Below are 14,253 nucleotides of genomic sequence, written 5' to 3'. Positions count from 1 at the left end.
GTCGTGTAAAGAAAATGTGGCTAAGACGACATGTACAAAGATACGTCAAATGGAGTTGGAAAGGAAGTTTCGTCGATATTATGTGAAATTCATATGGAATTGAGTTAATTAAACAGGTATGCTAATTTATTTTCATCGATTATATTCTATTTCAAAGACAGTCTGCTATATATATACGTATTCCTGTCGGCCTTTCCTCCGTCATTCGTGGGAAAAATGATACAACAGAACAACAATAAGCTGGATATTTCAAAATATAAGATTTGTGCGGATGGACAGTTAGCCTTCTGACAAACTTGGAAAGTGCTGCTAGAATCCCGAGTAAGGCAAGATTTTCCGAAAAATATCAATTCATATGTATAAAATCCATGACATAGGGTAAGGTTTGGTACGAATGTGTGGAATAATTATTTTGCTGACAGGACAGTAGGATTTTAGCAGCACTTTTAAAGGCAAAATAGATGTTTTTCAACATATCATTTGTTGTTCTGTTAGCCTTTTTAATATGTTGACGGTGCGACCGTTAGAGCGAGCGCAAACTCTTCTATTGTTTTGATTTAGATCGGGCTCGTCAAGCCGCACGTGACATTCGGTGCGTCTAGACTCTGACATCACATGACGTATGCAAATTACAATATACCGAGAAAAAGCCTGAACAGTGCTGAAAGTTAATGAAGAACGTTTTATTTTCTATTTATCTTCAATATATATCCATTAAATCAAGGCGAGTAAACTTTTTGTTGAACATTTGCCGTGATTCTCGCGAGAACGTAGCTAAAACAAGTGATGCATTGTGGGTCCAAATTCGGCATCAAAAAGTTTTATCGAATGAATGTGCAGAAGGCCGAATTTTCTCTTCGCACAGGCGTTGCTTTAAGAGCTCGCTATGCGAGCGGCGCTTCGCGCCGCCTCGCTGCGCTCGCTATTAAGGAAAATCTCAGGAAATTAAGGAAAAAAAGTCACGTGATGCAGTGGCGGTGGTGCACGTCTTTGCTTCAGACACCGTTTTATCTTTATGCATAATAATAATAGTTTACGTTTATCAGCGGTTTTAGTATTTCATCATAATAATTTTTTTCTTTAAAAAGTCCAAATTTTCCGAGAAATGACCTGTATGCATCCTTAACATACCCGCGCATGCATCATTTTAAAGTTCCAATATACTTATAACAATAAAAACATGTATATATTTACATGCATTAAAAATTGTCTGAAGTAATAGGTACTTCATTGCAGGGTAAAATAAAATGTGGTGCGAAGGACAAGCTTCATTTTTTCTTCTATGGTTCTTACATGTAATGGTAAGTATTTTAAAATTGAATTTGTATGAGTCAATTTTTTTATAATACAACAACAAATTATTTCTGGCAATTATTGACAAAAAAACTACTATTAATCTTTTTTTCGCCAATGCTTTATTTCGTGTTATAACTGGAGACTATGGACTCGCAAAAAAATATTCTTGCGTTTATTTTTATTCCTTAAGATTATATAGATCATAAGTCACACTTTTTAAAAAAAAATTGCCCCGCTCATAGAGAGTTGATAAATTCCTCGCAAAATAGGGTATAGCGAACATTTAGTATATACAGTATTTTTTTTTCCAAATGAAGATAACACACTAGACAACTGTAAAATAAAAAAAAAAAATATATTTTCAAATTTTTAATTCTATAAAAAAGATCAAATGAATTTTCATATGCATGTACAAATAACAAAAATTCATTCAATAGAAACCATTTTACGTGATCGGGAGGTTGCAAGTTCAAATCTCGGCTGCAACTGACTTACATGTCAATCAACAAAACAAGGTAGCAACTATTTCTCTGCCATGTTTTCAAAACTTGATTTTAACGCTACGGGTCCTTAGGATGAGACCTTTAAACCTGACACCCTGTGTAATGCAGGTGTTGGCAATATAAAATCTCCTCACTGTTCAATGTGTTAAGAACCGAGTAAAAATTAACGATTTGAACATTTTTAGCGGTGTATGATTACGTCCCTAAAAGTGATACATTCTCGAATAGGCGTAAACAATAAATAAACAGTCATTTAATCCTAAAATAAATCTCAAATGATTTTTCATGAGGGTCATGATATAAACTATCTTTTAGCATGTTTCTCACGTAAATTAACATCGAAACTGCAAACATTGATTTACTACTTCACATAGTCATTGGCGTGACTACGTAAAGAAGTTTCTCTAGATTTAATTTGCAAAAAATAAAAATAAATGAATGGTGTACAGTCATTACGTATAGATTAGTCCATTTAGTTTTTTTTTCTTTAGAAATATGAGGAGCCCTGATTATTTACTGTTTATATCATAAAACACGATATGTGCACCATTTTTACAATTATCGACACAATATGCAAATCATTATATTCACAGTTTCTCTTGAACGGCAATAAAGATACTTATCACTAATAGATAATAAACAAAACAACAGTAAAATTATAACTAAGAGATTAATTGGTAGGTTAATTAACATCTATAGAAAGGTAATTTTGTACTAAGTAGTGGAGATCATGAATTACAGTGCAAACATCTGTCTTTAAGGCACATGTTCATGTAGGACACAATGTATAAGCCTTTTATTTTAACCTCGAGTTCATTCATTCTGAAACCTAGATATATTGTTCTAGGATACAAAACATCTCTTCATACATGTATATGATACGAAAGAGATCAAGGAAGTAATGAGATAACGAACAGTTTTCGATCTCAAAGTCCATAAAACAATACAAAATAAGAGCAGAGCAATCACGGACCCCAAAAACATCAGAGGTGGGATCAAGTGCCATGAAACATCAAACATTTTTGCACACATATCTGAAATATAGACTATCAGACCCCTGTAAGAAGATTGTGAAATCAGACATTCGACTTGAAAATGGGCCTTACTTTAGAATTATCAATTGATCTATTGCAGATTTGTATAGCACGAGGGCTGTTCAAATATAGTGTCCTGAACTCTATGACATACAATACAGATATCATATAGCATTGAACTCGACTTTCTCTCATAATTAATTCTTTAATGAACTTATAACAGTTTATGTGACCACTTTTCATCACATAACTTCATTGTAAGAAGCTGGGAGACAAGGGCTTTTCGAGATACTGCATTATAAATGAATGGTAAAGAACCGGCAAACTAGAGTGAAAATAAAAGCTTAAACAAAGCTGCTGTTAAACTTGTTAAAAAGCCAAAGAAATTTTCACTGAAATATGTGACATTTACAACAACCAATACCTGTTTTGTAGACAAATGAGCAGGTGGATTTCAATGATAAAACATTATATAATGGGCATCAAAAATGGGTAACGTCCTTGGCAACAAAAAATTATAACACTTATGTACTGTTTGCCTAATTTCAAAAAAAATAGTTGATGATGTAGGATTGACTTTAAGACAAATAGCAAATTTGATAAACATCACATTGGGGGTGGTTTATACTGTTTTAAGAGATGTTTGACGGTAAAAAAGCTTAGTATTCAAAGGTCACCCTATATTTTGAAAATTGAATGAAAACGACAGCGTGTATGAATGTCTTAACGATTATTTTAAAATATCATTAACTGGAGTTATCAACTTTTTTTTTTTTGGATATTCAAACAGATAATGAACTTGAATCTATTGCTTAAAATCCTCAAAATAAACTATAGCATGAGATGTACTTAACAAAAACAGCGAAGGTCTGGAGAGAACAAAGAATTGCAAGAGCTCAAAAAGAGATTTATATGCAATTTTCTTATATATTTGTGGTATTGTTGGTCAAATTCGTATTCGGGGAGACAGTTTAATTTCTGGATGAGGCTAGAAAACATTATTTTTTTGCAAAAAAATCGAAAGTTTTATTAGAGGAAGGACCCAGAATCAGGAGTCCAAATCATTAAATTTCTTCATGACAGCGACCAAACCCGCACGCCCTGAAGAGTAAATGGGGTTTTCGGGATACACAGATACATGTAGTTAATATTTTTGCACATTAACACAATTCGCCAGATCTTTGACCTTTAGACTTATTTCGATTTCCATGATTGAAAAAAAACCACCTTTGATGAGGAAGAAACAAGTCCAGGAAATCACTGGATCTGCCATTTTCCAGTATACAAAGGGTCATACACAAAACTGTTCTAACATCAATCAGAAATTGGATAAAAAAAGGTTACGGACATGTGATTCCACAGTAAGTAAAAAAAATGAAGACAAAATCATTGAAAAACGTCCTTTGTGTCTTTCTGAGCACCGAGAACATTATTTATCATTAGGCCCTCGTAACTAACCTGCTTGTTTCTTTAACTCAGTAAATCATATTGATACTGAAAAAAAATGAGTAAAATATTACATGTTAGTAAAAATAAAACAAACATAGCTTTCTATTTGAAAATTCACACGTAGATGTCTTACACTTTTTGGTATCTAAATATAATTGAATAATTGAATAATTCATTTTTTATAAGATTAAACAGAATCATTCAGATTGTCCCTAAAAGAACTGCGTAAAACTTAAGAAAAATTAACCAGTGGTTTCAGATATTTTTGCGATCTAAAAAATTCAATGGCAAAAAAATTCCGTAAAGATTCAGTACATGACGTCACAATATTCCATCTTTCGCCTCTTGATTTAACCTTTACCTTTATAGTACATAAAAAAAATAAAAAAAACTCCATTTATATGTGTCCAAATATCAGTCCTCTTGTACATCTGGAACCAAAGCTACTCTGCATTTTATAGCAGACAGTTATATGTTTGTAAATTACATACTAAGTAAAAAAAAATACAGTTTTTTTTTTTTTTTTTTTTTTTTTTTGCATACGCAATATGGCAGATGTCAAAACGGTCCTATCAGCCCTATAGGACTGAAATGGATTCGTAGGGCTAATACGGATCAATAGAACACCCTCAGTAAATTAAACCTGAAAATCAGTACTTGTAATCATACACCTATTTTGAAGGTATTATTTATTTATTTATTTTCAACTTTTTGAATGTAAGGATAATCTATTCAACAAATAATATATTATTTTCAAATTACAGATCGGGAGATTTAAAATAGAAATACATGTACATGCAGAAACATATTCAAACTGTTTGAACCAACAGACAGTGTACATTGTAAGAAATCCATGGATGATTATTTACTTAAATTCTTTTCATCTAATTGTGTTCTTTTACACACACCCTTTCCACATCTAATTCTGTTTCAACCCACGACCAATTTCGGCCCTCCAGATCTGGCTGATATTGGTGTCTCGGGCTGATACAAGATTTGATATGGAAAAGGGTATATATTATTTTCTATTTTTTGCCCATAGATAGTGTCAATACATTCAAAAATGTAATCCCTAGCAAAAGATGGTATAGTATAAAAAATGATTGTGTTTATAAGATGAAAACAATTGGTTTCAGGATAGTGTTTAATAAAAACTCATCCCTACATGTTTCCGTCCAGACTTTCTCATCGTATTACACATACTTAAAGCAATTAGAATTAACAATGAAATAATAATATTATGACATTCTCTTTTGTGTGTAGCATATACATTTGTGCATTTTTTCATTCATAGGATATTGTTTTCTGATGAATATAATCCATAAATATATTTTTTTCGGAATTTAACATGATTAATATGATGGTATAAATACTTTCCTTACCCAGGGCCTAGTAAGAGAGTTACTAGGCTTTGATACAATATGTGAAGGGCATTTTTGTTCACTAGTAATTCTTCGATATTATGTCTTGCGATACATATAAGTTTACAAAAAGGACAATTTAAGGTAATTTTAATAAGAAATGGTTTGCAAGCGTTTGTCACTTTTGAAAAGGTAAGTCAGAAAATAAAAATAATCATTTTATCTAACGTACATTAGCTGTATAAACTGGAATAATTTTTTGCTCGTAAATTATTTACTGAAAATTTAAATTTTTGCTTGTCTTAAAGAAGAACACAATATAATTGTCATAAAAATTAAATCTCTAAAGCGACACGATGTACTCGAAAATTATCATATGTATGAACAGACTGATATTAGGAAAAGAGGATAAAAATTTCATGTATTTGTCTTTCATTTGATTATTCAAAAATTTAATAAAGCATATGTAAATGAATTAATAAAGTAAAAAAAAAAAAAAAACATGCAAACTTAATATTCCGTAACCATGCATAATACTTATATACTGATAAAAGTAAGAAAAAAAAAGATTGTAACTGATGTATACTTTTATCATGTTCTCAATTAGATGAATGTTTTTCTTTAACTAGGACTACAAGACTTCCTCCTCACTTTCCTGTAATGGATTGTCGCTGGAAACAATGATGAAAGTTGACTCCTGTCCATCAAATGAAGATGAGAAGAACAAGTTAGCAAGAGATAAAAATTGTAGGAGATACTGGAACCTTTATAAACACGAGTGTAATGAGGATCCTTTGAAATTTCAATACCACTGCGTTATTAATGATTATAAAAATGAGACAATTGAAGTATGCGGCATTAAAACAATAATCAAAGGTACTTATATTTATATTACAATATTTTGAGGTATACCAATTTATTAGAAATAGTCACGCAGTGCTTAGTGACTTTAAGAAAAAAAGTTTTGGCAGAAAAATCGAGTTAATTTACCAGTGTTTTACAGGTTATTGCACAGAATTCAACGTTAAAGGTGGATCTATCCAGGCGCATTTTGGATACGATTGCACAAAGTTTGATCCCCCATGTAAAAGCAATTACAGTTCAACAGAAGCTTATCTGTGTATGTAATCTCACAGTTAAATTGTTAGTTTGATAAACACTAGATCATACACTGTATACATGCATTAGGAGAGGTCTTTCTGGAATGAAATGAGGTGAGTTCTTGTACCTACAACAATATTTCTTGCGAATTAAGCATACCAATAACAAAAAAACTTAATATAGATGTACAATTTCAGTTTTTCCAAGTACTTTCGTCCAGATTATTTCATTTTACTGTTCATGTAAGTGATTTATTCTTTATGAAAAATAAATCAATGGACTTATGTATTTTTGCACGTGTATCACTAAGTCCACATTAAATTCAAGTGAATATTGCTAATCGTGTTATTTGGACAATATGTAATTTGATTTTAACTTTAATAAGAAGTATCATAGGATGCTCGGTTACACGGTATTTTACAGCGTGTTTGTGTACAAAAATACAAAATATTTTAAGGACATACAACTAAATCAAAAGTTGATGCAGGGAATGATTTTTTGCTCATTGTGAATTAAAATGACAAAAATAATAAATTCATAAGATATTAAGAAATCGTATGTTTCATACTTAGGCATGCCGTTTTCATTTTCATTCAATTTTATAATTTTGTCAAAATATTTTTCTCCTGTACCTGGCAAACAATATTCAGGCTACCTACATGTATATTAATATAAATCTATGTGAAACATTGCTGATTTCTGAAAAAAATGTTTTCCTGTTATATGTCCTCAACATAAGATTATTTCTTTTATTTTTGTATACTGCTTGAAATATATTGTAAATATCAATTATCTTTTCAATCAGAGTTTTCATTAATTACAGATAAACCATGCTACAATTTTAGCGGCAAGCAAAATAAGGGTATGTAAACAAGCACATGTAGTCCCTATACAGAGTCTTCTAAAATAGTGTTATTTTTATTAAAATTATTTTAATTGCTTGATTATCGACCATCTTAAAGTCGATTATAGTGTACGGTTGCCAGTGTATGATGCAACTACTTTTTGTTGCCAAATTATATATAACAAGATGGTAATTTCCTTAAAAAAATGTTCTTCGTAGACACTTGACGGTAAACCAAATTTGGTATAATTTGAATGGTTCCATCTGAGCTAAAAATTGTTCTGAAGTAAAAAGAATTAAGAATGAGTCTCGGACAAAGTCTCGTTCCCAAGTGTAGATAATTTAGAACTGACAAAAATAAATTTGGTTCATCTTCTTTTCAAGAGTCATGGAACAAGAAAAATGATAATGTTAAACTTTTTGTAAATTTTGAATATTCAATATATGATATTTCGGGAAGTTAATAAATAAAAGAAGAATCAAAGGTATTCACTGGAGCAGGAAATAAAATTAGAAAATGATCTTCTAATTTGGTATTTGCGACCGTTAATGATGACCCTCCGTCTGTTACGCATTGGGGTACCCTTCTCTTATCTGCAATTCCTTTTATACCAGTGAATCAAATTTAATGAGACTTTCATTGAATATCTACTACATATTCCAATTGTGTTTCCAATAGCAAAACATGGACAATGCTTTTATATTCATATGGGAGGTGGGGGTATCATTTGGTGACTTCATTGCTCAATTTACTTCCAGTGTTTCTTTCATTCCATTTTGGTACAATTATTATGTAAGATGCACATAATTTTTCCAGTCAGATAAAAAAGTTACAAATTAGAAAACTACAGATGCTACTTTGAAGATTCTTTTTTTTGGTGGTTGCCAGGGGACATATATTTCAAAAAGTGTGGATTCAACTATTTGTAGACAGAAGTCCGGTTTAGCATATGCTAATTGAATATTGCAAGGATGAATAAAAATTGTACTTATTTTTTAAACGGTTATTAGAATATTTTTTTTCTACCAACTTTTAAGTGACCAAAAATAACCAAAATTAATTCATTTTTCTGTATAATTCAAACACATGCAATAGCAATTTCAGATTATATTAAAATCATGAAAATTGCAATTTAACACATTTAATATTCTAATCTTATTATTGTAGTTGATGGAGGGTGGTCAACATGGAGTCCATTTGGCAGCTGGAGTGATTGTACAGTTACCTGTGGTGGAGGAGTTCAACAGAGTTTGAGGACAAGGGAGTGTAAAAATCCTGAACCAGAAAATGGGGTACGCGAATGTGAAGGTTCTGAAGAGGATAAAAAGGAGAAGACATGCAACTCACAGCCCTGCCCTGGTAAATAATTTTTTTTTAAACATCCGTAATTCAACAACCCTTTGATAAGTTGAATAGCATACTTTAAAAATGTTTAACTTATATTACTGTTGACATAACCATGCCACATTTAATGGGGTTATTTGCTGTTCTGAAAACGATTACTAGTAATAACATGTAATAACATGTAAAATAAATGAAAAAAAAAAGATAATAAATGGTTTCCAACGTTAGTGAAGTGGGATTTGACTCAAACTGATGACTACTTGATACTGTAAACCAACTTTTATTTTTTTTTTTGTGAAACATTTTCGCGAGGCCCACAAGAACCCCGTCATCGCAAATAAATATCGCCGCGTACTGATCCTGAAGTATCTGTGTATATTATCTAAAGATCCAAAAAAGATTTGATCGCGATTTATTTAAGCATTGAATTCATATTTTGGAATTTCTTCGGTTCTATAACACACCTGGCCGTGCCTACAATTTGAATACCGAGCGTTAGCGCAGTATGATAATTTGTCGGCATGGCCAGGTGTGTTACAACCGAAAATATGAATTCAATACTTATATTTACATTCTTTAATTTGTCCTCTTCAAAATTTTTCATTTCGACTATCTGTGATGTGAATTCAGCGCCCTTGAAAACCTGTGTGTTTTAATAGACTTAAGAACCGTTTGTTACGATTGTGACGTCGTAAAGTTAAATAACGCGAACGAACATTGCGAGGAAAAAAGTGACAAATTAATTATAAATGCACATTTGTTGTAGTTTTACATTAATTAAACAGGGTTTATTTTTTTAAATTAAATTGTGTCAAACATAGTAAATCTTGTTGTTCATAAAGTATTGAAAATGCATATACATCCTTCTGCGTATTCTAATGCGCGGTGAAAAAGTTTCGAGTGTGTTAAAGATATTTGAACTTCATGGATTTCTAATGGATTTCATAAAGAAAATTACACTGAATGTAAATATTCATGTATAATTATAATCAAAATGTTAATGAGTTATGCACTTGCCTTTCACAATTTGCAATTAAACACTCATTTGAAGAAAGTGCTAAAAATATATGGACAAATTTCACGCAAAAAATTAAACCATGCCTAATTTAACTCTATGTAGCTTTTTAGGTAACATTAAAATGGCTTTCCTCGCTAAGTCGTTATAGAGAAAACATTTGTTTTTTTTAAATTTATACCTACTTAGGAAACAAAAACCAATGTGAACAAAATTCTCGGAAATAAATGTGGTTAACCAGGAGGGTTTTTCTAAGATCTGACCACATTTCGACAAAATTCATTTCCTAGATAAATTTTCCACTTATTATGTATATTTAGATTTTTCAGGATTTAACACGTAATAAACAAGCATATCTCTTAAGGAATGAGTTTTATGTGAATTATTGGCGTGTAAATCACACAGACAAGATTATTTTTTTTATCCAATTCAGACTATATAATAAAAGTTTTATGAAATAGTTCAGTACTGAAAATGTCTGTGTGTAAAATACATAATTATTTACCCAGTCTTCGCCTCAATCAATATTGATATTATTTTAGTGAATAACATGCCGTATTTAACATTAAAAGCGTCGGTTTCCATAATTTTATGATATTACAGTAAAGCCAATCACTGTAGATTAGGAGACAAAATGTAAATTAATAATATATCTCTAAATGTATTTAATTCCTTCTTCTCTTTTGAGCAAAGTTGTTATAAAAATGGAGTTTACATTTAGATCTACATGCATCAATAATGTTTAAAAGCTGAATATCAATTCATGTCAAACAATAAAATATGGATAAATATGATGAAGCTGATACTCTATTTCATTTTAGTAAATCATTCTCTCGCATAATAAAAGACAATGTACAGTCATGTATTAGATTTCCCGTTCCTTCTTTTGATGCAATATTGCAAAATTGCTAACATTGTTCCTTTCAATTTAGGAACGAGCCTTCGCTTAGAATTATGGGCAACAAAATTAAGTCAACATGTATCAACGATGAACAGTTCCAAAAGCTCGAAAAGAACCCTATTCTATACAGGGGTACAGAATGAAGTTACAAAAGGAAGATACATAGAACACGAGTCTACAAATAAATTTTATTTATTCACCAGTATTATATCTACCCGTTTCAGTTCTGAAAGACCAGCAGTTCTAGTCAAGTCGGATGTTTTTTGGTCTGGATACATTCCTTATGTTATTTTTGGATTAGCGGGATTGTTTGTGATATTTTTTGGGATATTTGCGTTTTCCTTTATGCACAAAAATGTTTTTCAAAGAAGAAACTTAGAATTACCTTTGGATACTTTTCAAAAGGAAAATACAGACTATATGCCTATTCAGAGAAATGTGCATATTAGAAGTTCCATAATACACACTAATGAACAAGAAACGCTTTTGGCATTTATTCCTCCCATGTCTGAAAATGATATACAATATGAGGAAATAACTATGCTTAATTCTTCTGTTGATGGATCTAGTTTAGAGGATAACGAAATGTCATGTGAGTCCCAGGATGACAAAAATAAGTATTTGGATCCAAACACATACCTGACACCAATTGCAGAGACGTACTTGACTCCTGTAGCAGATTCAGAAAATACCTATGTTGAAGTTGTTGATTGAAATATAAAGGCTAGATCCGTCATAAAACAGTCTTATCTGTAGCACATTACAGTGTTTGGTTCTAAAATGATCCCCTCTCTTGCCTTTTGTACTCATAACAACAGAAAACAAAAGCACAAGGGAGGGGGTCAATCTAAATTTAAATGTAGCAACTTGAAAATCCTCTTTTCTTCATACGTTATAAATAAGGTTATTTTTATGAATTACGGACAGGAAGATAAACGAATAATTATAATAATGAATCGAATCCAAGACCCCTGCATGTCCAAGAAGGTGCTCTACCAACTGAGTTTCCAAGGCCGATATCCACGGCCCTAAACATTACATCTGTAAATTTTACTATTTATTCTGAAACTTTTACACTTTATTCGGTAAATTTTGCACTTTTCATCTGTACAATTTTCACATTAATCTATAAAAATTCTACTAAAGCTAACGATTGAATGGTTTTATGGTACTTTACCTATATGACATATGAAAAATTGTACAAAACTGATATGCTTTCAAATGTGTTTGCATAAGATTTAAACATGTTTATATATGATAAGTACGGATGGGTCATTTCCTCATGTGCCTGCCTTCCCAATCAAATATCGAAAATCTGCCTTCAATGCATTATATTTCTTTGGTACTTCAGTATAGAGCGACAAACAGAAGATAAGTACTTATTATTCACATTTATTGTTAAAAAGGAAATCATCATTATATTTTATCATGCAGGACTCATGGTCTATTGGCATTGAAGCATATTACTAAAAAAAGTATGCAGTTGCCGTATTGATTGAAACAAAGAAATGTTCGCATTAAACAGGTAAATGTTTAAATTTTACAGTATTTACAGATCAAAGTGTACAATTTACAGATTAAAATGTAAAATTTGCATTAAAGTTAGCAATTAAAGTTTAGATTTGACATGTTTAAGTGTATATGTCACAGCTTAAAGTGTACATTTTACAGATTAAAATGTTTTATTTACAGATAAAAGTGTACAATTTACAGATGAAAATGCAAAAATAAAAAAATAAATAAATAAAGTGTCCAAAGTGACTCTCATACACTTCTGTAATATTTTGAACGCATCATGTAAAAGTTATTTTTTTCCTTGATTTAAGAAAAGGTTAATATGGGTAACAATTATCGTTATCATGATTGCTTAAAATTAAAGGAACTCTTAGGAGGTGGGAAACGTAAATGAGATTGGAGCGGGGGTTATGCTTTTGAATACAATGCAAGATCAATCAATGTAGAAGTTTAAATGAGATATGAGAAAGACGCCTTTTTTTCTTCTATCGATATCAATTATATTTTTTTTTCAAAAAGAGATCTTGCAATATGGTAGTGTTTTGATGGAAAAATGCATTAGAAACGTCAATTTTTGTTATACAACGTTGCGTAAAAAGACGATAGTGAAGACTGTAGGATTATAATGCACATATTTATTAAAGTTGCTTAGACATGTAAATGAAGTTAATATTTTCTCAAACGTTCTATTTAATGTTCCATCAATAAATTTCAAGAATTATTGAATTCCTATATAAAGAAGATCATATTAACTTGTTTGGCATAAATGAAAAAAGTCAACGTTCAAGGTCGTAAATTTATACATTCTGTCTATATGGACCACTATTTTTTTTCAGGAGATGTTTCAAGACGATTTTGAGCTTTTGCAATGTAATTCTGTACCAAAACTCCAAAGAACCTCTCAAAGTATCCAGTCCCGTTTATTTTATTAATATTTATTGTATCAAGTGTCGCTATTTTCGCACAGGGGTATGAGGAGAGTTATTACGTATAAAACAGGTTCTCGGGCGGACTTTATATTCTTATTACATCTGTAAAACTGTTCAATAAAGGTTAAATTAAACATCATGCATTGTTCGTAGACTTTTGTCTTAACTTTTTTATTTAACGTCATATAATATCCAAATTTGGTAAACATCAAATAATTTGATAAAAAAAAAATTGGAATGTATCTGCAATTTATAGTATTGAAATTTCTAATAATGGAGCTGAAACGAAATAGAATTTACATGTTTAAATAAACTATTGCTGTATTAATTAAAATGAAATCAGGTTATGCAATATGTCGCTCCATTTAAAAGATATCAGTTTCTAAATATATGGACTTGATTTAAAACAGCAAAAACCATGTAAACATATACATGTATGTGATTTCATTTTTGATTGCATATAATTTTCGACAGTTAAAAATATTATCGAAAGAGTTAAGAACGTCATTGAACGTACCGTGGTTAAGTGGTATGTATATTTGTACAATTGTTCGCAAACTAAGTGTAATGGATATGTTTTTTTTTGAATGAAGAAGACGCTACAAACCGTGTTTGATATTAAGAAAATAAGTATGATTTTGACAAACTTTCTCAACGTTGTCTTTGACGGTACAATGTTCGTTAACCTTGCTCTGTGGTAACAAAACATGTTGGTTTAAATTTTGGCTAACATGAGTTCTATTTAATCAAATGGATTAAAACTTCACACTTGTATAATCCATTTTCTTTTTTTTCTGAAATACTTTTTTCTTAACTAAATGATAGTATTCAGCATATGAAATGAAAAAAATAAATGAGGTCTGGCGTGTACAAATTCATAAAATCATCATTATAGCATCATTAATACACATAATAAAGAAAAAGCAATTAAATCTTTATATCCATATTGGCACATTTTAT

The 14,253-nt window shown here is 30.7% G+C and overlaps 1 protein-coding gene across 1 annotated transcript; it reads left to right on the top strand.

The window, feature by feature from the left end:
* The first annotated feature begins 110 nt into the window (after nt 1–110).
* LOC134260184 (uncharacterized) lies at nt 111–12,010 on the top strand. Its single transcript, XM_062742801.1, has 6 exons — nt 111–116; nt 6,273–6,519; nt 6,647–6,763; nt 7,568–7,606; nt 8,757–8,948; nt 10,881–12,010. Exons 2-6 carry the CDS (start codon nt 6,324–6,326, stop codon nt 11,561–11,563), a joined length of 1,227 nt encoding a protein of 408 aa, XP_062598785.1. The 5' UTR covers nt 111–116; nt 6,273–6,323; the 3' UTR covers nt 11,564–12,010.
* Nucleotides 12,011–14,253: the final 2,243 nt, after the last annotated feature.

The sequence above is a fragment of the Saccostrea cucullata genome, unplaced genomic scaffold (assembly GCF_032062105.1).
Source record: "Saccostrea cucullata isolate Sc308-1 unplaced genomic scaffold, CSIRO_AGI_Scuc_v1 ctg3167, whole genome shotgun sequence".
In the NCBI taxonomy this organism is placed as follows: domain Eukaryota; kingdom Metazoa; phylum Mollusca; class Bivalvia; order Ostreida; family Ostreidae; genus Saccostrea; species Saccostrea cuccullata.
Note: the sequence above shows the minus strand (reverse complement) of the source record. Positions and strands in the feature narration are given on the sequence as shown.